At 35.4% G+C, this 25840-nt stretch overlaps 1 protein-coding gene across 1 annotated transcript in view; it reads left to right on the top strand.

Moving 5' to 3' along the window:
• Positions 1 to 17162, top strand: part of NOX4 (NADPH oxidase 4) — a 183745-nt gene extending 166583 nt beyond the window's left edge. Inside the window, exons 16-18 of the mRNA XM_008704443.2 lie at positions 2772 to 2840; positions 4267 to 4367; positions 14978 to 17162. Coding sequence (XP_008702665.2) covers positions 2772 to 2840; positions 4267 to 4367; positions 14978 to 15098 — 291 coding nt within the window. The 3' untranslated portion in view covers positions 15099 to 17162. The remainder of the gene's footprint in view (positions 1 to 2771; positions 2841 to 4266; positions 4368 to 14977) is intronic.
• Positions 17163 to 25840: the final 8678 nt, after the last annotated feature.

The raw sequence follows: 25840 nt of genomic DNA, 5'->3' as shown, positions 1-25840 counted from the left end.
TTTATTTGTGAGAAAAATAAGGAAGAGTACAGGCAGGAGAAATAAAAGTGAAAAACATAATATTTGTGCCTGATCCGACAATCCTAATCTATTTGTTAGATTGTGTTGATCCACATGTCTATTTTTTCACTGTTCCTTTATTTGGAGAACGTGCCTTTAGTAGATATTATTGTCTTCAGTGATGGGTAAGTTAAAGGGGAGACATTGAAATCCTTAAAACACTATCCAAATTTGCATAGTTCTTGCTTGGGGCTGTGGGCACCAAACCCAGTTATCGATGCAGAAGTCATAGGACTGATCTCAGAACAGCACCCTGATAGACATTTAAAACAAGAATCAACACAGGCCATGTGTTTTGTGAGGTGCTATTCTTTGCTGGCATCTGGAAGTTTCTATTTCTTCACAATTAAAGTTCATAAACCCTGATTCGATTCAGAAAGTGCCTAAAAGTGAATTTAGTATTTGGATATAACTTCAGGCAGCTATTTGATGAGATATAATTAATGATTATATTTTAAGAATATTATGGGAGATGAGAATCATCACATCACTCTTAAAGTAAAATATGTTTTTATTGGAATTTTATATTCAGAGTTTCCACCTGTCAGAAAATGTATCATTTTAGATCTGAAAAGAGACATGGGGGATGATGACATTCAACCTTATCTATCACTGTCCAGATGAAAAAACGGAGGCCTGGATGAGTCAGTAATTCCTTAGAAATCTCAGGGCCAGATAGTGGTGGCGATAGACACAAGTCAGTTACCTGCCAGGTGCTCCTACCATTCATTGTAAGAGTTCCCTAGAGGGCTGATGAAACCCTCCTTAATCACCCCCAGTTCGCAATGTGACTTTATTTGCATTCCTGAAACTTCTACTTTGAGTCCCAATACATTATATCTAAATTTTTATTTTATTTTACTTTTATTTATTTATTTAATTTTCAGTTTTTATTTAACTTCTAGTTAGTTAACATATGACATAATATTAGGTTCTGGTGTACAATTTAGTGACTCAACACTTCCATACATCACCCAGTGCTCATCACAAATGCCCTCCTTCATCCCCAACACTTATTTCACCCACCCCCTCACCCACCTCCCCTCTGGTAACCCTCAGCATATTCCCTGCAGCTGAGAGTCTTAGTTGGTCTCCCGTTCTCTTTTTTCCCCTTTGCTCATTTGTTTTGTTTCTTAAATTCCACATATGAGTAAAAACATTTGGTATTTGTCTTTCCCTGACTGACTTACTTCACTTAGCATAATACACTGGTTCCATCCACATCATTGCAAATGGCAAGATCTCATTCCTTTTGATGGCTGAGTAATATTCTTGTGTGTGTGTGTGTGTGTGTGTGTGTGTGTATGTAATGTATGTATAACGTGTACATATTTATGTATGTGTATATATATGTGTATGTGTGTATTTATTCATTTTATATATATATATATATATATCACATTTTATCTATTCATCAGTCAATGGACACTTGGACCATTTCCATAATTTGGCTACTGTAGATAATGCTGCTCTAAACATCATTATACTATATAGAAACAGTACTTTAAATCAGTTGATCCTCTTGCAGCAATGAAGTCCAGCAAAACCTTACCATCTCAAGCAAACCCACTATGCTGATTTACACTCAAGAAATGGTTTGGCTTTTGAAGACATGCTGGTCCTGTCACCTCAGACACTCAGATCCACACCTGTTCTTCAAGGAGCTCACCATGCTCTTGTATTCCTTTCCTTCTCTTCTTCCACTTTTGATGCCTGGTCCTTATCTTTCAGCTTCTCCCTATTTCAGAGTGGTGAAAGGTGGCCCTAAGAAGAATACTTTTAAGAATAAAAAATTATTTAAAATTATTTTAAAATTTTTAAATATTTCAAATCATATTTAGAAATATTTTAAAGATATTTTTAAAAATCTTAAATATGTTTTTGTTTGAGTTTTTATTTAAATTCCAGATAGTTAACATACAGTGTAATGTTAGTTTCAGGTACAAAAATATTTTTAGAAGAATAGATTTCAGGAGTCAGGAGTCAGTGAGAGTCAGGTCAGTTATTAGTAGGTTCATTTTTGAATGAAAAGGAAAAAGGAAGCATACAGGGACAACAACAACCTTTTTACCCTCTTTAATTTTCCTTCAGATGATATTTTTCTTATCTGCTTCTCAAAGAATTGAAATGTTTGAGATTTTTCCAGACTATTTTTCCTTTGGCAGGTATATTTCCTGCCTCATACAGTTTTGTACAAGGAAAACCAGTGCTGAGTAGGCGGAAGGCAGGAACAGGAACAGAGCTTTTTGTTTTTGTCTTGTTTGTTTTGTTTTGTTTGATTCCTAGCATGCATATTATATATCACTATTTGTGTGTTGTTGTTTTTTAAGAAAGTCATGTTCTTTATGAGTGAACTCTTGGCTATGATTTAGGGACTCAGGAATAAAATAAGAGATATGTGGAAGGATTGAGGGGAATATCAGTGTGGCATTTAGCACACTTGATTCTGTATCTGTAAAGGTAACAGAATGATTCACTTATGCTACCACCATCTACCATTCCCTTATCACTACTATTACTGCTGTTTACACTTATTGTGCCAGGAGGCACAGGTTATTAATGTTAGAATCTGGCATGTGTATTGCTTATAAATGTTGGTTAGACATTAGACAAAATACATCTTAAATTGTGGAATCACATATGGTAGCAGAGGAGAAAGTCTGAGTCTACAGAGAGAATTCTCATGTCTATTTACTTTTATGTCCTCTCAGTTTTGGCAAGAGAACAGACCTGACTATGTCAACATCCAGCTGTACCTCAGTCAAACAGATGGGATACAGGTACGTGGTTGGATGTTTTTATAAATTAAACAAGCCTCTTGATAATAGAAGATTTACTGTGGTAGCTGTGCTGGAAGAAAAATTCTGCAGGTGGTTTGAAGAGAAGTTTCCCAGAGGAAGGCCTCTTTTGCAGTGTGTCCAGAAAACCCATGGCTTGTCCTGGAAGCCAACTGTGCTATGCCTTTCATTTGTCCTCCTCACAGGGAGCTGGAACAGACCTTTGAATTCATCTCTTTCCTTTTCACTGTCGTCTCAAATTCCTTACCTCTAGAGAACGGACCAGAAGCAAACAGTTTCATGATTGTGTTCATCAAGGGAGTTTTTATGTGGCAAGACAAGATAAGGTCATACATAGTTAAGCTTATTTCTCTTCATGGGAAACTAAAAATGTAGTAATAGCCATCACACATTATTTATTTGCTGTGTTAGACACTGTGCTAAGCATTTCATATTCATTATCTTGTGTAATTCCAGCAGATCCAAGAGGTAGATGATAGTGCTATCCCTATGTTATAGAGGAGGAAACTGATGTTTACAGATGACACCAAAGTACTACGTGGGTGTGTAAATCTGGGCATGAATGCTTTCACGAGTTCTATTTTAGTATTTTCTATTATACTTTTTCTATAATACTTTGGATACAAAAGAGGAATGCTTGTCAGTTACTTCAAAACTAATCTAACCCTATTTTTTCTAGTCAGATTTCTACCCCACTTGGTATGTAAAAAAAAAATTTTCATTTTACTATTCTCATGAAGCAAGTCAGTATCATTATTCCTCATGGTATGGCTGTAATGAAGGTATGGACCGAACGTTACATTGGTTCTCAGTTTGTCTGCCTGCGACTCAGACACTTTCTCCTCTCTTCTCACTTCATTCTGACCCTTCCTTGCCAATCCAGATCTAATCTTCTGTTCATTGCAAACACCAGCCCATTAGAAGTTATTTGTTGATAGACCCAAGATTTGGAGCCATTCTGTCTTAGGCTGTCTTGCCTAGGATCATTTCCCCAAATTTATGATGACAATTTGTAGTATTTTACTCATATAATGAGCCAAATACGATGACTGTATTCGCAGTGTAAAAACACTTCAGTAAAGTTTATGTGCTGCACCCGTTTTGAGAGTAGGCAATTAAAATGCATTCTTTAACATTGTGGTTGTTAAAAACGAAGCAACGAACTGAAGTCTAGGAAAATCATCCATTTATAATAATGGCATTGAAGAAGATAATGGATTTTAAAGGAAAAGAGGAAGGATATGATGCTTTGAAATGACTGTACTTAATAGCTTGCCATTTGATACTTACATTCTGGATATCACAGCAATTTGGTAGGAAGCCACAGAACCAGTAGAAATGATGTTACAGAATTGGGTTACTCGTCCAACTCTGTGTCATATAAAATATAGTGCTTTCTTTTTGGCAGAAGATAATTGGAGAAAAATATCAAGCATTGAATTCAAGACTCTTTATTGGACGTCCTCGGTGGAAACTTCTGTTTGATGAAATAGCAAAATGTAATAGAGGGTAAGTACTATTGCTCAGGAAATTTTCCATGTGGCTAATGATCAAATTAAAATAATCTCAAGTCATTACATGTAGTTTTTAAAGATGAATTAAGTAATAGGTTTACAAATTACAAGTTGCTTAAACACTCAGTTATCACTAGCAAAGGAGGAGGCAAGGCAGGGACCACCTCACCTACCTGGAACGCCAAATAATTAAAATTTGGCTTAGAAATAGTCTATTAAAAAAAAAGAAATAGTCTATTAAAGTATTTATGAATGAAACTCTCCTACCTACTTTCAAATTTGCATAGACCCATGTTAAAATGGGTATTCATTCCGATATCATGTATCCGGTGATCATTGGAAAAACTTTTCGAAATCATGTTGGCAAACAAGGGAGCTCTACCAGCAGTTCTAACAATGAATGCACTTTAAAATCAGATTTTTGAACTTTTTTATGAGAATGAATAAATTTTTAAAAACACTAACTTGTAATATGCAGTCTCTAAAACAGGAGTATTTCCAGACACAATTTTTTTTTTATCTTGGAAGCTATAATTCTCTGAAGAATATTAGGATTATGAAATACATATCTGTGATCTGAAGAGATGACTGTTGAAAGAGAACATTCACTTTAGGGCACAGACTAGCCAACCCCCTTGTCTTCTATAAACTTGTAGTTCAGGGCAACGGTCTATAAGAATTCTTGAAACATTTTGAAATCCATGTACCCACTCACACATTTTAAATTTGGCATTGAAATAGTTTCATCAAAAGTTTAAATAGTTGCAAAGTTCTAATTTATACCATATTGCATGTGTTGACATTTTAAAATTAGTGTAAATCGTTAAACATGTCTACTGGAATTGAAATATCAGTTTTTGATACCAACCTCATCTATCAGAAAGATATACAAACAAGCTTTCATTAGCAGTTGGAAATTTTACATTATTTTTTCTACTTGAACTTGTATTTCTATCCTTTTTAACCTACAGAATTTATCAAAATTCAATGTGTTTTTACATTTGAACTAATCATATTTTTGTTGCTTAAGTAAACATACTTCTGAGATAAAAAGATAATGTAGATAAATTGAAGACTTAATTTTTAAAAATTTCCTTTGGCTCTATGGCTCTTCTCGGTTGATTTATCATGACAATTATTAGTATATAGTTGGTCAATTCATAATTTAAAAACTACATTTTTATAAATATAAAAAGGATATTTATAAATGAATGAGGCAGCTTATTGGATCGAAGAGTTTTAAAAAAGCTTCAACTCATGAATTCATGGATGAGTATGATTTATTGAAAGAATCAGTGATTCATCATGGAGTCCTAGACTCCATCTTTAGAGATTTTGTTTCAGGAATTATGGTGCGGAGCCCCAGGAGCAAATTTTTTTTTATAATAATTTTTTATTATGTTATGTTAGTTACCATACAGTATATCCTTAGTTTTTGATGTACTGTTCCATGATTCATTACTTGTGTATAACACCCAGTGCACCATACAATCTGTACCCTCCTTAATACCCATCACCGGCCTATCCCAGTCCCCCACACCCCTCCCCTCTGAAGCCCTCAGTTTGTTTCCCAGAGTCCATAGTCTCTCATGGTTGGTTCCCCCTTCTGTTTACCCCCCCTTCATTCTTCCCTTCCTTCTCCTACTGATCTTTCTGCTATTTCTTATGTCCCAAGAGCAAAATTTTTTTTAAAGATTTTATTTATTTGACAGCCAGCGAGAGAGGGACCACAAGCAAGGGGGAGTGGGAGAGGAAGAAGCAGGCTCCCAGCAGAGGAGCCTGACGTGGGGCTTGATCTCATACACCAGGATCACTCCCTGAGCCCAAGCCAGAAGCTTAACGACTGAGCCACCCAGGCGCCCCCCGCCAAGAGCAAATTTTAAAAAGAAATATAGCTACCTGTGAAAGTCAGGTTGTAGTTCTGTTTGAAACCACTTTTGCATTTCCCTTCTCTTGAAGTAGTTTTGGGTTGAAAAGGAAAGCATTATTTCAAAAGCAGAGGTCCTTTGTAATAACAAGGGCCCTAGTTAAAGGTGAACTATAGAATTAAAAAAATGTCACTCCAATTTTGGTTATATTCTTCTCCTATCTCTCTCCAGTATCCTCCACCTTAGACATGATAATCTTGTCATACTCACCTGGGTCTCACAATGTACCACAGACTCCTTCCTCTTTAATGACATTCAGCTGACTTCTGACAAGCATTCTCTTATTAATTTTTATAGTGTAGTGATAAAAACTTTGGAATTTTGTTGTTGTTGCTGTTGTCTTTGCTCAATTCTGAAACCAAACCCTACAACAGTAGAGGATCACTTATAAGAAATTAGATTGGTATTATTGATTTCTTTGGTTACTTCTTAAGAATTCTCATTTGTTAAACTGTTCACAACTTAGATAGATGTATGTTTATTTGGTTGGTTGTTCATTTTCTTCAAACAGCAAAGCTGGTTTAAGAAGAACAAGTGTGCACCATCTACTGTTGATATTTTGTACAACACTTTCACTTTGTGTATTTGCTCTGGACAGACACCTAAAATGCATTATTTTTAAAGAATTTTTATGTGGCATATTTAGGAAAAGAACGGATCAACATCCCAAGGGTTTACTAACTGGAAAAAAGGTGTTATTTAAACAGAAGTCCTTACTTAGATGTAAAATTTTGGTTAACCTCGAGTACATAAATTACTGAAAGAATATGTAGAGACACACATACATACTTATAAATGTATATATTCATAAATATGTGTGCATATACATATGCATATATATATATATTTAAAATCTATACACTGAAATTATGAAACTTAATTTTATTTTAAACCCTGTTAGGATTTTAATAAACAAGAAGTGAATAAGAATATCTGGGAAACAAAAATCATAAAACCCTGATCAGGATATAATAGGTCTTTAATAAATGTTAGTTATATGTTTCCTTTTTTTTTTTATAATTTTTATTTGTTATATTAGTCACCATACAGTACATCCCCAGTTTTTGATGCAATGTTCCATGATTCATTATTTGCATATAACACCCAGTGCACCATGCAATATGTGCCGAAACTTAACTTTTTAACAAAAGTTGAGTGAATCTATAATATAGAATTCTTCAACGTAGTCTTTTTCACATACACTCATATATTGTTCATGGATAATTTCCGTGTAATTCAACCTCACAGTATTCTAGAATATGGATAACATGATCGTTGCTAACCTACTTATGGATATTTAGGTTACCTCTAGTCCTTTACTGTTACAGACAGTGCTATGATAATTTTCTTTGTACATATTTTCTCATGCTCTTGTGGGAGTATTGCAGTAGGTTAGGATCCTTGACATGGAATTGCTGGCTCAAAGAGTATCAGTATTTAGATACTGTCTTATCAAAACCAAAAGGCAATTTATACTCAATTTTCTTTACCCATATGTATGAGGTGGTTTCTTCCTATGTGCCTTTATTAAATTCAGAAAATGAATTATGTAATGGTATGATCAAGGATGGTGAAGGAACTTTTGAAGTCACTCTGCTTTCATCATTATTTTACAAGTGAAGAAGCTAGGACCTGAAAAGATAATAATTTATCTCAAGCTATGGTTAATGAGTCAGAATTCAGACATGAACCCTATCTTCTGACCGTAAAGTTCAGTGTACTTTATTTACCACAGAGCCTGGTCACAAGTAGAAAGAGTAGCAATTTTATGTTACCATGACCCTCCTTGGGACAGTGAGATGTTGTATATTACAAAATGTATATTACAGCAGAATGTTAACTGTAATATACTAAAAGTGTCAACAACTAATTTTTCAAAAACATATAAGATATTCTAAATATTACTTTATAAGCCATTCAGTATTTAAGAAAATGACAGGAAATGTTTTTTTATTATCTGAACCAAAGTCCATTTTCCTATTATTTGTAATAAAAATGTATATCATATCATAAATAAGTCAAATTTATGCATTATTCAAAAGAGACATAAAGAATTAACTTTCTGTGGCCTTTGGAGTAGAGAACTATTACTCTGGGATTGGGTAAAATGTCTTGAGACCATATCTACATTCTCCTGCCTCATGGTGTTTAAAAAAAATGTACAGATTAAGAATACCTAGGTTTGCTGTCTAACATTCGATCGGTGTCCCTGGGTCAAGTCACTCAAACCTTCTGGGTCTGTATTACAAGGAGTGAATAAGCTGTCATTATTATGAGACCCCACACTTACAAATCTACGTGGAAAAACAAAGTGGTATAATAGGAAAATATGCACAAATATATCGAACATTCATAGAACTAGTTCCCAATATGTGACCCCAAACAACATTCTCTGATTAGCATCTATCTCCACCCATATCAGCAAAGTTTTTGTGGATAAATTTCTAGATGATTGTTGGATTGCCCCAACCTAATGCAAATTTAGTGCAAATGGATTGCAGAGATTAAGTATAGATCTTGAAAAAGTTACAGGATCTCATTGTTAGTGAAAGTAACACTGGGGAACTCCTCAAATTACACAGAGACCTACTAGAGTTAAATTAGTTAACAAATGAAATACAAAATGAAAAAAATATATATATGATATATGGGTGCTTTAAAGATGATAATTTTGTGAAATATTTAAGAGAAGCCTTTAGGAAGTCTGTACAAATTGAAAAGCTAACTTTGTAATTGCCCTGTGAAGAAAGTAATGGTATCTTATTGTGGCGCAGTGTTGACAGAGAATGTATACAAACAGACAAAATGACTCAGTGCTTTCTCACTTCCATGGAAACCACATTATGTTTTTTGTTTGTCTTTGGTTTTTGGTGGTATAAACTGAATGTTTCAGTTTTATTCCATTTAAGTAACCTAGTGTGTCTAGATCTGGTTTTAATAGTAATCTAAATTTTATTAAGTATAATTTATTTTCACACTTCTTTTTTATTTTCTTCTTACTTTGGGTTAAATTAGGTTTTCTTTTGCTAGTTTCTTAAGGTAGAACCTTATATCATTGATCTCAGACCCTTGTTCTTTTCCAATAAAAGTGTTCAATACTATAAATTCCCCTCTCAACACTTTAGCTACATCATGCAAATGTTGGTATGTTTTTATTTTTATGTACTTCAAAATATTTTTAAATTTTCCATGTGATTTATTCTCTGACCCATTGGTTATTTTAGAAGTATTTTGTTTAATTTCCAAACATGTGGGGATTTCACATGTATCTTTTTGGTTTTGATTTCTGGTTCACTTGGGTTCTCTTAAGAAAATATACTCTGTGATTTCAATCCTTTAAAATTTATTTGAGATTGTTTTACTGCCCAGAATGTGGTCTGTCTTGATAAATGTTCCATACGCAGTTGAAAAGAATTTGTATTCCATGGTTTGGGGATAGAGCACACTATAAATATCAATTTGTTCCAATTCGTTGATAGTGGTATTCAGGTCCTTAGTACGCTTACTGATTTTCTATTTGTTCTGTCAATTACAGAGAGAAGAGTGTTGAAATCATCAACTGTAATTCTAGATTTATTTATCTTTATAGTCCTATTAGTTTTTGTTTCATGTATATTGGAGTTTTTTAGTTGGAGGATTTAGTTGTAGTGTTTAAACTATTCCATTACATATTATTATTATTGCATTTTATTATATTTATTTATTACAAAATATATTACATTTTATTATTTCATGGAGTAAAAATATTGTTGGAATTTTTCCAGCTTTATTGAGATATGATTAACACATAATATTGTGTAAATTTAATATGTACAACATAATGATTTGATATATGTATATATAATGCAAAATGACTACCACAAGAAGGTTAATCAACTCAGCCATACCTCACATAATTACAATTTGTGTGTGTGTGTGTGTGTGTGTGTGTGTGTGTGTGTGAAGAGAACTTTTAAGATCTACTCTCTTCGCACCTTTCAAATATACAACACAGTATTGCTAACTATAGTCACCATGCTGAACATTACATTCCCAGAACTTATTCTTCTTATAACAAGAAGTTTATAATTTTTTGTCAACATTCACCGATTCCCTACCTCTCCCACCTGGCCCTGGTAACCACCAATCTCTCTGTTTCTATGAGTTTGGGTTTTGGGGGTTTTGCGGGTTTTTTTTTTAGATTCCACATATAGGCGAGATCATGTTTTTCTTGGTCTGATTTGTATCACTTAGCACAGTGCCCTCAAGTTCCAATCATGTTGTTATAAATGGCAGGATTTCCTTCTTTTTTATGGCTGAATAATATTGCCCTGTGTGTGTGTGGTATAAATAATTAACATAAATATATGTGTATATCACATCATGATTTCTTTATCCATTTATCCATTGATGGACACTGAGGTTGTTTCCATGTCTTGGCTATTGTAAATAAAGTTGCAATTAACATGGAGGTACAAGTATCTTTTTGAGATAATGTTTCATTTCCTTTGGAAATATACCTAGAAGAGGGACTGCTGGATCATATGGAACTTCTGTTTATAATTTTTAGAGAAACCTCCATACTGTTATCCACAGTGGCTGCACCAATTTACATTCCCACGGTAGTGCACAAGGGTTCCCCTTTCTCCACATCCTTGCCAACATTTGCCTCTTCATCTTTTTGGTTATAGCCTTTCTAACAGGTGTGAGGTGATATCCCATTGTGGTTTTGGTTTGCATTTCCCTGAAGATTAGTGATGCTGAGCACCTTGTCATGTGCCTTTTGGCTGTTTTGAAAATAGCCTGAACTTCTATTCAGGGTTTGCCCATTTTTTAATTCAATTATTATTTCTTTTCTTTTTTCTTTTTTGTCTTTGTTATTTTGTGTGTATATTTCTTATGTATTTCGGATATTAGCCCCTGATCAGATATGTAGTTTTCAAATATTTTTTCCCATTCCATAGGCTGTCTTTTCATTTTGTTGATCATTTCTTGTGCTGTACAGAAGCTTTTTAATTTGATATAGTCCCACATGTTTATTTCTGCTTTATTGCTTGTACTTCTGGTGTCATATCCACGAAATTAACTCCAAGACTAATGTCAAAGACTTCTTCCTTGTGTTTTCTTCTCGGACTTTGATGGTTTCAGATCTTACATTTAAGTCTTTAATTCTTACCAGGTTAATTTTTGTGAGTGGTGTAAAATAGGGGTCCAGTTTCATTCTTATGCATGTAAATATCCAGTTTTCCCAGCACCATTTATTGAAGGGATGGTATTTTTCTCATTGAGTGTTCTTGGCTTCCTTTGATAAATCTAGCAGTATACTATTGCTTTCTATTTACTTCATTTGTTCTTTTTCTTTCTTCATCTATCTTCTTTTGGATTGAGCACATTTATGATGCCATTTTTTTTCTCCTATATTGGCATATTAGCCATACCTCTCTGTTTGTCTGTCTGCTTTTAGCGATTTCTTTAAGGCACTGGTTCCCAAACTGCATTCCTTGGACCAATGTCACCTGGAACTTGTTAGAAAAGCAAATTCTTGAGCCCTCTCCAAGATCTCTGGTATCAGAAGCTCTAGGGATGGTGTGTGGACCAGCTGGTCTATGGTCTGTGAAGTCCCTCAAGTAATTCTGATGAAGCTAAAATCAATCAATTATATTTCAAAGAGATTAAAAGTTAGACAAAATACACACTATATTTACACATTTACCATTTTTGTGCTCTTCATTCCTCTGGGTAGATTCAAATTTCCATCTGATTTCATCCTCCTTCCTGAAGAATTTCCTTTAATATACTTGATAGTACTGTTTGCTGGTGATGAATCTCTCCCCTTTTGTTTGAAAAGCTTATATTCCATCCTCAGTTTGGAAAGTTATTTGTGTTTAGTGTAGAATTTGCTTGGTATGGAATAGTTGGATTTTCTCTTGTCTTTCAGCACTTTGAAGCTATCACTTCATTGCCTCTTGACATGCACAGTTTTTGACAAGAACTCCATCTTTCATCTTCTGTTTATTTGTAATGTGTCTTTTTGCCCCCTTCAGCTGTTTTTATGTTTTTCTCTTTGTCCCTGGTTTTCAGCTTTATTATAAGTTGACTTACATGGTTTTGTTTGTGTGTATTCTCCTTGGGGTTCATTAGATCCTTGGATCTATGTATTTGTTTTCATCAAATTTGGGGGGGAAATTGATAACTATTTCTTACGTGTTTTTCCTCTTTCCCTTTGTCTTCTCTCATGTCAGGACTACAATTACCTCTATATTATACTAGTTGATATTGTGCCAAAGGTCACTGAGCCTCTGTTCATCTTTTTTCCTAATTTTGTTCTCTGTGTGGTCCATTTAGATAGACTGTAGTGCTAGGTCTTTAAGTTTAATTATATTTTCTTCTGCAGTGCCTATTTTTCTGTTAACCCGTCAGTTTATTTATGATTTTAAATATTGCATTAATCTCTAGAATTTCCAGTTAGGCCTTCAAAAAATCTTCCATTTCCTTTTTCATCATGTTGATGCTTACCTTTGAATACAGCATGTTTCTCATCACTGTTTCAGTGAAATGTTTGATAAGTCCATCATTTTTGTCATTCTGGGCCCGTTTCTGTATTAGTTGGCTAGGACTTGCTTCCATAACAAAATCCCACAGACTGAGTGGATTAAACAACAGAAATTTATTTTCTCAAATCCCTAGAGGCTGGAAGACTAATATCAAGATGCCAGCAGGGCTGATTTCCCCTGAGACCTCCCTCCTTGCCTTGCCGATGACCACCTTCTTGCTGTCTTTTCATAGGGTCTTTTTCTCTGAGCGTGTGCATTCTCTCATGTCTCTTCGTGTATCCAATTTTCTCATATGAAGACATTAGTCAGATTGAAATAAGTCTCTAAAGCCTTATTTTAACTTAATCACATCTTTATAGCTTTTATCTCCAAATACAACTATATTCTGAAGTACTAGGGGTTTGATTTTCAGCATAACAAAGTTTGAGCGGACATAATTCAGCCCATAACACTCCTAGTAATAGTTTATAAAATTCTTGGTGATTTCCTATTGAGTACTGTACATTGTGAAGTTTAGATGTTAAATGCCAAATTTTGATCTTCTCTTTTCAATACTGTTGGACTTGTTTCTGGCATGTAGTTTTGTGACTTGGGTTCAGTTTGATCTTTCTGGGTATAGATCCAGAGCACCTTCAGTCTAAGGCTAATTTTACCACCATCCACCCTGCCTCTTGCAGGTAAAGTGATAACTTTCTAGAACACTACCCATTGCCCACATATGATATGTAGATCTTTCCGTTCTGGCTTGCGGGACTATGAATTCTTTACAACCTTGTGTCAGCTCGGAATTGTTTGCTTTATGGCTCCCTGCTAGTTCTTTATCCAGATTCATGTAGTTTCCTCTCACACATGAGCACATCAGTACTCAGCCAAAGACTTGAGGATAGAGCTTCCTTCTGTAGATCTCTCTTCCCTTCCACAAATTCTAGAACTTAGTCCTCCACGAATTCCATTCTTTGTCTCTTAAACTCAGTGAGACCCCCCTATCTTGGCTTGAGTTTCTCTGTGCTGCAGCCTGTAGAATGCCTCCAGGTCATAAGCAGAGACAGTTGCCAGCAACTAGTTTTCTCACCTTGGTTTTTCTCTTTTTCTTAGGAATCACTGTTCTGTTCTACCTACTCTCCAGTATCTGAATATACGTCTCTCATATATTGGGTTTTTCCCCTAGATTTTCAATGCATGAGGGTAAATCTCATCCTAACTACTCTATCATGGCTGCAAGTGAAAGTTCTATTTTTGTAGTTCTTTGTGTTCATTTTTCAAGGTGAAAAATTTAAGTAAAACCATTTTTTTAAGGACTTATTATAAAATCTTGGTACTCACTTAAATGGATTTACTGGGTTTTTTTCAGCACCACTTATTCTCAGATAAGATAATGAGGACATACTATATTTATCCAAGATATGATATGAATTGTTAATCATTTCGGTATCCTAGGAAGAATTCAATGCAAATAACAAACTTCGGAGGAAGGTTGATGTGAAATACCAGTCATTTCCTGGGATTTATTTAGTCTATTTGTTAGGGATATGTATAATTTATCGACTAAAATTTTATGTTAGCAAACAATAAAACCTGCTTGGCATTTGGTGTGGTTATTATAGTGCATAAATAAAAAGGAAAATATATACAGATTAGTATGCTTTTGTTTCAACATGAATATAAATTAGTTACTTAGAATTATCCTTTCAAATTGGTAATAGCTTTTCTTTCTTTTACTCATCACTGCCCATGACAATTCATGGGATCTTTAGAAAAATGCATATAAAACATCTAGTAAGAGAAGACTGATATGATCCAGTGTGTATGGACATCTATCATTTGCTGCTCTTGATTTGGTTTCTGCATGTAATGGAAAGGCTAAGGGTAGACGGCTCACTTTCTGTCTGATAATAAGCAAATCTGTGCTCATAGTTACATTCTTTGAATTGCCCTGAATTCTAGCGGGGAAGGAAGGCACGAAGTACATAAAATATCTTCATGGTGATCACTTACATTTGGAAATAATGGGAAATTAATTCAGTATGCAAAGCAGCAAGAAATGAACTTTGTTAATACCTTAAACATGATCCCGACACATACTTCTTATTATGTTCTTCCTAATTTTCCACCTGATTTTCCATTTTCTCCCTCTTTCTCACCAGGAAAACTGTTGGTGTTTTCTGCTGCGGACCCAATTCAATTTCTAAAACTCTTCATAAACTGAGTAACCAAAACAACCCATATGGGACAAGATTTGAATACAATAAGGAATCTTTCAGCTGAAAGACTTTAGGAAGAACCAGGACTCTGAACAAGGAATGAGTGCAATTTCTAAGACTTTGAAGCTCAGCTGAATCAAGTAGCTGTGTCATGCCAAAGAGTAACAAGGTTTTCTTATTTATGATTATTTAAAATGGAATTGCAGAGGATGTGGCAAGATGACAGGTCACATTACATGCTTAATCTGGAAACCAAAGAGGCCCTGAAGAATATTTGCTGTGATGATTCACTTTTCAGGGCTCAGATGAAAAGAAAAGCATTAGATGCACACTGTTGATTTTTATGGCAGATTCCAGAACTCCCTAGCGAGGCGCTGCCCTTGCTCACTGTGAGGCTGATAGCCTTGGTCCTCTTTAAATTGTTTTTGGTTGAACAAATGCAAGATTGGATGAAATTAAAAATGCATTGAAATTCAGATTACATTTTCTACGTGAGTATAAACAGAGTAGCTTTGATTTAGGAAAGCTCCAGGCAAATATAGTAGATGTTTGAAGATACAGCACAGGACTCTCTATTAATACGGGTACTTTGTGTCTCCTCTTCCTCACTACTGATGCTAATACCTCTATTTGATGTCTGTGGACTTAATGCTGAATGAACTTTGGTAGATGTTAATAGAGTATCTATTTTTATATTTTTCTTTCTTCTTTTTTCCTCTGTGGAAATCTGCCCTCTTTTGCATGCATTAGATATGATGATTTAATAGGTCCTTTTCATCTGCAATTTACTTAATCTATTACTGTTGCATAGTAATGAGGAAAATACCATTACTGTAAATCATAAAGGAATATATAGACTAATAACTTTTTCCCTTGTTCAGCATTCTGGCCTCCGTTATTTTTATTTACTTTTTCCCCCAGCATAGACTGTCTTATTTTTCGTCTCTGAAGGTACTTTGTTTAATTTGCACTATGAAACTGAAGAGCATTGTGCCTCTTAGTGGTCACTGAGATATAAGATATCTCTCTTTTACCCCATACTGTTTTATACTGGAGACATTGAAAGTGCAGTCACATTCCTGAACAACAACAACAAACACCCTGTACTTTACTTTCTATACAGGAGGAAATACTTCATTAATTATTTGAATTTAAGTTCAGAATCGGGAATATTATTTGTTACACTATCTGGTTTTCTGGATCTTGCTGGGAAATTATTGAGTTTAAAGTCACTGTTGGGACGATACTGGATGATCCTATCACTTTATGCTCACTGGTCATTACATTCTTGGCCCAGAGGAAAACTCCACTTCCCTACTTAAAGAATTAAGTCATTAAGTCATTTTTGCCCTTTAGTGATTTTGTTTTGTAGACATCTATCAATTGCTATCAAATAGAGCACACTGCTGAAATAAGCAGAATGACTTATCTTGCCTTTGTTAAAATTTTGCATGGTTTCACAGAACATGATAGATGCTGCTGTCATTTTTTGCTCTGATTCACCAATAGCAATCAAGCATGGTAAACCATCTAGCATTGAATGCCCATGAACATGTTACTTATAGATATTTCTTCCTTCCCTTGGAATTCTTTCTTCTTCCTTCTGTGGAAGGAAGGCGAGTCAGAAAAAGATATGGGAAATGTGCAATGTTCCTACAGATTTAGCTCTGAAGGCATATTTGATAACCAGTACATCTTGGCAACACTTTCTAAATTAAAAAGAATTTTCATAAAAACACATAACAGAAAGAATGAATAAAAAGAAATTTGAGTTAGTAGAGGCTTGATGTTCAATACTGACTCTTTGCTGATCATAGTTTATTGATGTGATTATATTAATACCCCTTAATTTCAGTAAAAGAGGTGGAAGATTTTTTCAGAAAAGGAAACATCTTTCCAGGTGGGTCTGTTATTCTAGATGAACAGCCTTGTCTCTTTGAAATTCTAGTCGATATTCAAACATGAAGTGTTAAATACAGGTCACCTTTGCTTCTGTAGGTAGTGATAAAAGTAGGTTTTCATCGTGCATGTAGAAAAGAGTTTTGTTTTGAGGGATTTTTTTCCTCTGGGGCTATGTCTTGTCCTACACGTCTTAAAACATTCATGTCAGTGACAATAAATGTTAAACTTGAAATGGTATCATGAGATCTCTATAAGCGCACTTTACCTTTGCAACAAATAAAGCAGGCAGTGTTTTTTCACAAATGATGCAAGTTGGAGAAACGTAATCTCTTTGCATCTACACTAGCATGAGAGTCTTGGGGCATTGAGTTCTGCAGATGTGGATGTCACTGGCCCATGGTGTGACTGTGGCAAGTTGCTCCCACGCTGAGATTAAGACTTCTCATTTGGACAAGATTAGTAGTTATTAATCTTTTCTGGATAATGTATCTTTTTGAGAACCTGATTAAAAATGAATATAATGACATTAATACAAAATATTACATGCAATTTTGGGGAGCCCACAATCTCCAAAAGCAAGGAACCCAATTTAAGAACCTCTGACCAAAATAATCAGTCACTGTAGGCCTCTCTACTTATAATTTTTTTGTGATTTTTTTGTAAGAAACTATCCTTTTTTGTAAGATTATAATATGAAATTAACTCTGTGGACAAAGGCAAGGAAATTCTTTTTATATACCCTCAAACAGAGAATCCAACAGAACGTTCCCTCAGTTTTTAATTTTAGGTCTCCTGCTTTATGCAAGGGAAGGCTGTGATTTTATATATCCATAATAATAAAAGACTTAGATTCATATAATACATATATACATACCACACATGTATTCACGGCTTACTTTTTTTTTCCTTTTTTTAAATCAGTTTAAAAATGAAATGATAGTTTTTTGTTCTTTGGGTTTTTTTTCATTTAGCAACATAAAATGCCAGCTGGGTGATTGTGATAATAGAAGCACTTAAAACAAAAAAATGAAAGCAATATAGACAAAGCATAGGCTGAATTGATTTACTCTCTATATCTAAGTTACTTACAACTCCCCAAATTACTGTTTACTTGGAGCATTCACAGCAGGTAATAGACTGAAATCATAAGGCATTGCTAAAGAGGCTGGTCAGAGGCAAATGGGCCATTGTCACCAACAGATAATGCTAGTGCCTAAGAATGTTTATGATACTAAAGAGAAAAAAGACTTAAGAAAAAAATTTTTTTTCCTTAAGGTTAACCCAGCTGGAATGGTGTTGTTTTTAAACAAACTGATGAGACACATTTTTAGCTGCTACTTATGATAAACATTTCCTTTTCGTGTGCAGTCCAGGACATTTTCATATCCAGTAATATTATAAAAACATAAAAGGCTGAAGTTAGGAGTACTCATATTTTGTGGTCGTGAACACCGAGGCATAAAGGAAGATGGTAGCTTGCTCTGTCCTCCACTGGCTGAGATGTATGGCGCAGAGAATATGTAGTCATATCGCAGTAACATTATGGTGACAGGTGGCGACTGCACTTACTGTGGCGGGGAAAAAAGGCATTCATTGAGTTTGTCACAGAGCTGAAACTGGAGTTCAGCCTTCCTTATCTCTGCTACTGAAGGGCGCTTTCCCCTCCCCATGACATACACATCTAATAAGATGCATCTAGTCCCATTAGTTTGAGTCTCCCTGTAAACTCTATTTAGTGCGAGGTGGAAAATAAGGTACTATGTGTTAATTCCAGATTCAAATGTAGAAAATCACACTCTTCTTCCCATTATCTTCTGATTCTAAATGTGTTAGTCTTTTATGTTTTGCCAATTAGAACCTATTTCCAGAAATCTCTTTTAAAATATGATGATTGTGTCGAAGGGATTATGTTCTCCAGAACTTTGAAGAAATGTGGAATAGTATGGTTTCTAGGAAATACTAATATTTAACTTTAAATTTAGATTCATAAACAGAAGTCATAACTTCCCAGCTTTCTAACCATCCAGGGAAATGTTGATATTAAAACAGACAATTATTGTTCTCTACCCACATGACCATTATGTTCAGGAGAAAAGAATCAGCTTTTTTTAATGAGTGAGACAGGAAATAAATGAAATCAAGCATAATGAACATTTACTTCAACCAGCACAGAGCAATAAGAACTCTGTCTCCTTCTGTCTAAATCTCCACTCCATTACCCCAGCTTCTTTATCCCATACTGTGGTATTCTCAAAGGACAAAGTTGCAAAAGCTAGCTAGATGAAGTTTTCCAAAGGAAAGAAGCAGAAGACTTCCAAATACTTAGCAAAAAAGGGTCCGTTAAGAGAGAAAAAGAAAAATGGCCATGCCAGTCACTTAAAATAAGCAAAGAGTTCAGCAATGTTGCTTTCGAACAGAGACCAGAAATTTTCTTTGAAGTGAATATACAGAATGTTTAGTTTTTCCTATACAAAATTGTTAAATTCCTGTTAATAAAATCTGAAAATGGATTTCTTATTTTAAACACTGTAGAGAAATTACCAGTAATCTTACTGCAGTGTTAGGCTACAAATTAAGAATTGGTAAGAGCAAGAAATGCCTCAGAAGAGCAAAACTAGGACGAAGAAAAAAAAGGAGTCAAAGAAAGAAAAATTACTGAACACATCAGGATGTGATTATGCTTTTCTTTTCAGAACTTGATAGATGTTCAAGTGTTTGGCAGAACTGGCTATTGCTGTGGCTTGGGAAAATGTAAAAGAATGTAATGTTTGGTTTGTTTCTAGGGGTCCTTTCACATTTTCACCGTGACTAGAATTTTAGCAGAAGCTTCACCTTTGATCAGAATTACATCTGGCTTCTAGGAGAATTAGATCTTTCATGAGCTGCTGGTTGACCTGGAGACAACCCCGTCATTTAGATGAGAACCAGCACTATGTAAATGCTCTAATATATGTAGCAATAAAGAAGGGGAGTCTGCCAGGCCTTTCTTCAGTTGCATACACTGCACATTAAAATTCTGTCACTGCAAGGTCATATTTCTCAGCTCTCATCCTTGCACCCAGAGAATGAAACCTTCTTCACAAATGCAGATGCTGAGAAACAGTTCTGTCTTATAACAGTGTCTGTTCACCTATATCTGCACATTCATTTGAAACTGGTTCTCAGTTAGGATGACTATATAATTCATTTTAGTGGTGAGAGATCTCCACAATGTACAAAATGGGGGCCTTGCTTGTCTGCTAAAAATATATATGTCTGCCAACCCATTGGCTAGAGAGAAAGCAGTTCCATCTTCTAGGTTTTCCTCTCCAACTGAGTCTTAAAAATGATGTAAACTACCTTACCACACACATGTTGGAATGTGACCTGAGTTGTACTCCATGTTCTGTGATTCAATGTACTGCACAGTTTATTCTTGATTCCTAGGGACTGTCCAGTTTAGGAAAATTCTAGCTCTTTGGTCAGCTTAGCATCGTAACCACCCACCAGGTGTGATTATATCCTTCTTTTAAAGATGACCACCATTTGCTGACCAAATGGCATTGACAGGAACCTTTCTTTCATTTTTTCTCTTCTCATTAAAATTTGATTCAGATTCAGAGTTGGGAAAAGTAGAAATTGCTTTCACAAGTAGGAATGATTGACTGCAGTTCTGATTATCCTGAGAGTGCCAGGGTCATCATTTTATCCAACCACCTCCAGCGTGTAGAGTAAATAGGCCCTAGGATAGAAATCCAAAGACTCGTAGACTTTATCCCTGAAGAGTATTAGACTCTGTACATGAAAATGCATGTAATTTCTACCTCTGCCTACATCCCTTTTACTGGGATGTAATGGAGAAAGCATGTGGGGAAGAAGGGGAAAAAATGCTGAGGTAAGAGAAATTTCCTGGGTAAATCTTCCTTAGTAAGATTTTTGCTAGCATAGTAAAAATGAAACAGTGCTCTGAGAAAGTAAAAACACATGCTTTTATGAGTCACCATCCATTGTACCTGAAAGGCTTAGTATTTAATTATGTTTTCTGGGCAAGTAGAGAAATACCCGCAAGCAAATAATCACCACTATCTATCTTTGTTTTTCTGAGACTGCCATAAACAAAGTTGCCTGTTACGCCCAATATAGCTGCCTTCTAGATTCCGCTTAAGTAATTTTGATCAGGCCCAATGTGGCTAGAGATAGCTGTATTGATCTATGATGGTCAGGCTAGGAATTACTGGAGGGTGATATAAGCCATCCTACTTAAGGTTCGATGGAGGAAAAAGCAAGTGTTTATGAGACATCCCACTGAATTAAAACCAAGACCTATATCTTAGAACTAGAAACAATTCTATAGAAGGAAAAAAAGCACTTAACTGTAATTATTTTTTTCCTAGATGGAATAAAATTAATTTTTTTTAACTCTTACCAAAGATACTTCACACTATATATCTTCATTAAAGCTTGTGTTATTTTATAGATATTTGTGTTTAAATTGTGTGTGTGTGTGTGTTTGAGAGAGAGATAATTGCCTGAATGATAATGACATTCTGCAATAATGTATAATGACACTTTCCAGCTTTCATAATAAGCATTCAGTGGTGGCGGTTTTGCAATGGGAGGAAGCACAGTTCTATCAAAATATGAATTCCTCAGCAATCCAAGTGTGGCATTTGATTCTTGTCTGGCTAAATGGGGGTGTGGGTTTATACCTTGCTAGAAAGGAAGCGCTAACACAGAGTCAATACTTGCAAAGATTTGGAAAATTATATATAGTTATTTTTAATGTAACTTTATTATTGTAAAGACATGGTATGTTTGTAGAAAACCTTTATTGTTTTAGAACATGACATAGTGTTTAAAAGCTAAACAAAAAAAGGTTGGACAAATATACTTAAAATCTCTCTCATGCTGGGTTTGGGATTTTGGTTTTATTTTTGTTTTGGGGGTTTTTTGGGGGGTATTATTCCTACATCTCATAATTGTGCCCATTGAAATACTCATGCAATTTTAAGATGTCAAAATTACATATATTTTTTCTGCATAGAAAATTAATAAAATATAATATGTTCATTATGAAGTCTAAACGTTGAGTTTTTATACTTTATCACTGAGGATTTCAGTTTTACCTAAACATTGAGTTTGCCATAAATATTTACACCAATACAGCCACTCCAGCTGAGAGGATTTTGTTTGCAGTATTCCCCTTTATCTGCGGTTTTGCTTTCCATGGTTTTGGCTTGACGCAGTCAACCGTGACCCGGAAGCAGATGATCCTCTTTCTGACGTATGGTCAGAAGGTCAATACATAGTAGCCGCGTAACGCTACGTCAAGGTGCCTGTGTTATTCACCTTACTTTGTCTCCTCACCTCAGCATTTTACCATCTCACATCATCACGAGAAGAGGGGTGAGTACAGTAAAATATTTTGAGAGAGAGAGAAAGACCACATTCACATAACTTTTATTATAGTATATTGTTACAATTGTTCTATTTCATTATCAGTTGTTTTTAATCTCTTCCTGTGCCTAACTTACAAATAAAATTTTGTCGTGGATAAGTATATGTGGGAAAAAAATAGAGTATATCTAGGGTTCAGTACTATCTGTGGTTTCAGGCATCCACTGAGGGTCTTGAAATGTCTCCCCTATGGACAAGGGGGTATTTTTCCCAACATATCACCATCTCCCTTTTTAGAAATCTGTGAATTACACAAAATAAAAAATACTAATAGAATCACTCACTCACAGGTTTGCCTGACATTTATATAGGTGGGATATGAGCAGCTTGGCATAAGCTTTCAAAGACACACCTGTGTTCCAGCACCATCTGAAAACTAGTTGTGTGATTTCCCCCATCAGAATAATGCAGACTAGAATCTTCTCTAAGATTCATTCCATGTTGTGTTTCTGCATTGGCTGTGAACTTGTAATTTGATAGTGGACAGGATGAGTGAAAGTGCTTCAGTATATATGATTGTGGTCACTTTTAGGTCCTAAGGTATGCCTCACCAGGTACACAAAGAGGGAAAGCCTTTTGCATCAGCAGAGTGAAAAGATATTTGCTTCAGAGTAAAAAACTTTATACTACCCATCTTTATAAATGTTACATTAAACTATTATTCATTGTTTCTCTAATCTAAAAGTCATTCATGGACCAAATCAATTGCTACAGTGCTCTAATTTTAGAGCTTTTATAAGTGGTGCCTTGTTTGTAGGGTTTAAGCAAGTTACTTCACTCTGTAGTACTGCATTGTTCTCAATTCCTACCACATTGCAGTCCTTTGAGTGATTTATTTTCAAAGAATCTGCTTTCCTCAGATGGTGTCTTGCCTCCTGTATTTTGCCAGGCTGTCATGCATTCAGTAATGGGCATTTCAATAGGTCAAGTTCAAATGCATTTAAAGGCAAGATTAGCAGTTATGTGCTTGCATTCCCTATGTGCATTATTTGCTTTATGTCACAATGGGGTCATGAGTGCATGCTTTAATAGCATTAGTGTTGTAAAATTACTCAACAGCAGCAGCCAGTGAGGGAAAACCACAAAAGATAATTGGGAAAAAAATGTTTTGGGGGTACGCAAATCAAGGAGACTTTGATGTAAATCTCAATCCTGAAGATTAAAAGTTCCTCTAAAATGCCTTCCTTTATTCATATTGATGACCCTGCTGTCAGGAATGTGTTTGCCAGAGCTCAAAAATATGAAAATGTGTGACAGTAGAAGTTCCTCATCAGACTTTTTATTAGGCAATGAAATCTATAAGAAATCTTTTTAAGTGGCTTGTGTTACAGAGGCCCTGTTTGCAGCTTTGTGATATGTGTGTCGTAAACTGGGAGATGTAAGCAAACATCTAAAACTTGGTTTTGTATTTCAGATATAGACCCAAGGTATTGTGTAAAAAATACTTCTTTGACTTAGAGTGACTGTTAATTGTGACAGATTTCAAAGTCACCTTGCACGCATTTTGACAAGGTAAGTTCTGAAATTAAATTTCCAGTTTGTTCTGACAAAAGACGTTGGTAGGAGGTTTTGATTACTAAACAGACGCAGGCTTCAAGTTTTTAAAATAGCTGTCTGTTTGCCTTAGGTTTCTTTTATGGTGGTTGTGAGAAGTAGTTAATTATTTATTTTTTAAATCCCTGATGGGATACTTACAGGGGAAAAAAAACATTTGGTCTTTCAAAGCAGATGGAAACAATACGTCTAGTAATGTGTTACAACTGTGTGGGCTTTGTGAAGCTTTCCTTTTGGAGGTGTTGGCCCTACCCTTTAACCTGTCAGTAACCGGAAGGGTGCTTCCAAGTAGATCAGCGGGCAGACAGCCCTGGGAGCCGGGAACCACCCTGTGATCAGAAACTGTCCTATGTTCACAGTTTCTCTTTTCCATCATTTAATATAGACTCCATTCTTTACCTGTTTCCTTGAAACCAACTTTAACCCAGAACCTTTATTAGGACTCTCAAGCACATATTTTTCATTATTTTTTTCTGTTGTTATCCTAGGCAGCTATAGATCTCAAACCTCCCGGGTCCTGTAGCCTATTTGTTTAGGTCAATGGATTAATCTAGGCTCAGCTTCTGTCTCTTTTCCATTCAACCCCTGAATTAAGCTACTATCCTTGGTTGAGTTTCCTTTGTCTCTGGGCTTAGGGGGGGTCACGCAGGCCTGACTCATGCCTGCCCAGCTACGTCCCTCTATGCCCACGGTCACTGTTGCTGCCATTCACAAACAGTATATTGTAGAACCAGGTAACATTATGGTAAACTGAAAGATAGAGTTTATTTCTGTGTGTAGTGATGCTGTAGTTACAGCTGAGTCTTGTTTGTCTGGTAGTTTGTTCTGTGAAGATGCCATGCACACACACCCATTTAGGTTCTTGGGAGCCTCTGACCACGATACTTTTATCAACCAGTCAATATGTGTGTTCCTTATTTAATACATATTGTTGATCCATTGACATGGAACTCATGGCCAACAGCACTTGTAACTCATGCCTGAATGAAGTTTATCTAACAGTATGTTTTCTAAAAGACACATCACAGCCACCTTGCACTTAGGAACACTAGACAGGACTTCATTATCTTTGTGGGCCATTTTAAACAGCAAAATCACCAAGAAAAATCATAAACATGCAAAAAATGTGGCACTGAATGGACCAAGAAAAGGACAGCAGTATGGGAGCTGGAACAAGAAGGCAGAGAGATGCCATATTTCATATCATCTAGGAACATGGGCCTCAAGTGACTCCAATTTTTCATTGTTCTGTGCAGGTTTGCAAATGACCAGGGAAGTACAGCAAGTATTGATTTGGGGGTTCCAAAAAAAATTGAGCAAGTAGGTGACTGGCTCATAAGGAATCCATGAATAACAAGGCTATGAATGATCCATGTCTACTTTTCCTGGATATGGTGACTGGGAAGGAAGATTCTGTGCCTTTTTTGTAGCTTTCATCTTTATTCTTCCCACTTATTACTGATTTTGAGCTAACCTGGAGTGTCTTTTCTATAGGTGAGAAAAATACTTCTCCAGCTTGACCTGCTTCTCTTCTAATCCTTTCCCTTCTTCCACCTCAAAAATAGGGAATATTAATTTGGACAGAGTATGGAATTTTTATTGGCTCACATTCATTAGTAGGCATGGTTATTGTGTGTAAAAGATTGTGCATATACTTGTGTTCAGAAAAAGTTAACATCCAGACCTGTGACTTCTACCCTTCTAAGAAAGTCCTGCTCGCAAGATTGGCCATTTGCTGGCATCCAGGATTCTAGATTTCGGGAGTGTTCCCACCACCCTAACTGATAAAAGTGGCTCAATATGACTAAACTTTTGTGTAAACAATAAGGTTTACATTGAACACCTGCTTTTCTTCTGGGAGTCAGGAATTTTGATAAGTGCTAGGATCCCCAACAAAAATTTTGAGTTTCCAGT

The sequence above is a fragment of the Ursus maritimus genome, unplaced genomic scaffold, assembly GCF_017311325.1.
Source record: "Ursus maritimus isolate PB19 unplaced genomic scaffold, ASM1731132v1 scaffold_16, whole genome shotgun sequence".
In the NCBI taxonomy this organism is placed as follows: domain Eukaryota; kingdom Metazoa; phylum Chordata; class Mammalia; order Carnivora; family Ursidae; genus Ursus; species Ursus maritimus.
Note: the sequence above shows the minus strand (reverse complement) of the source record. Positions and strands in the feature narration are given on the sequence as shown.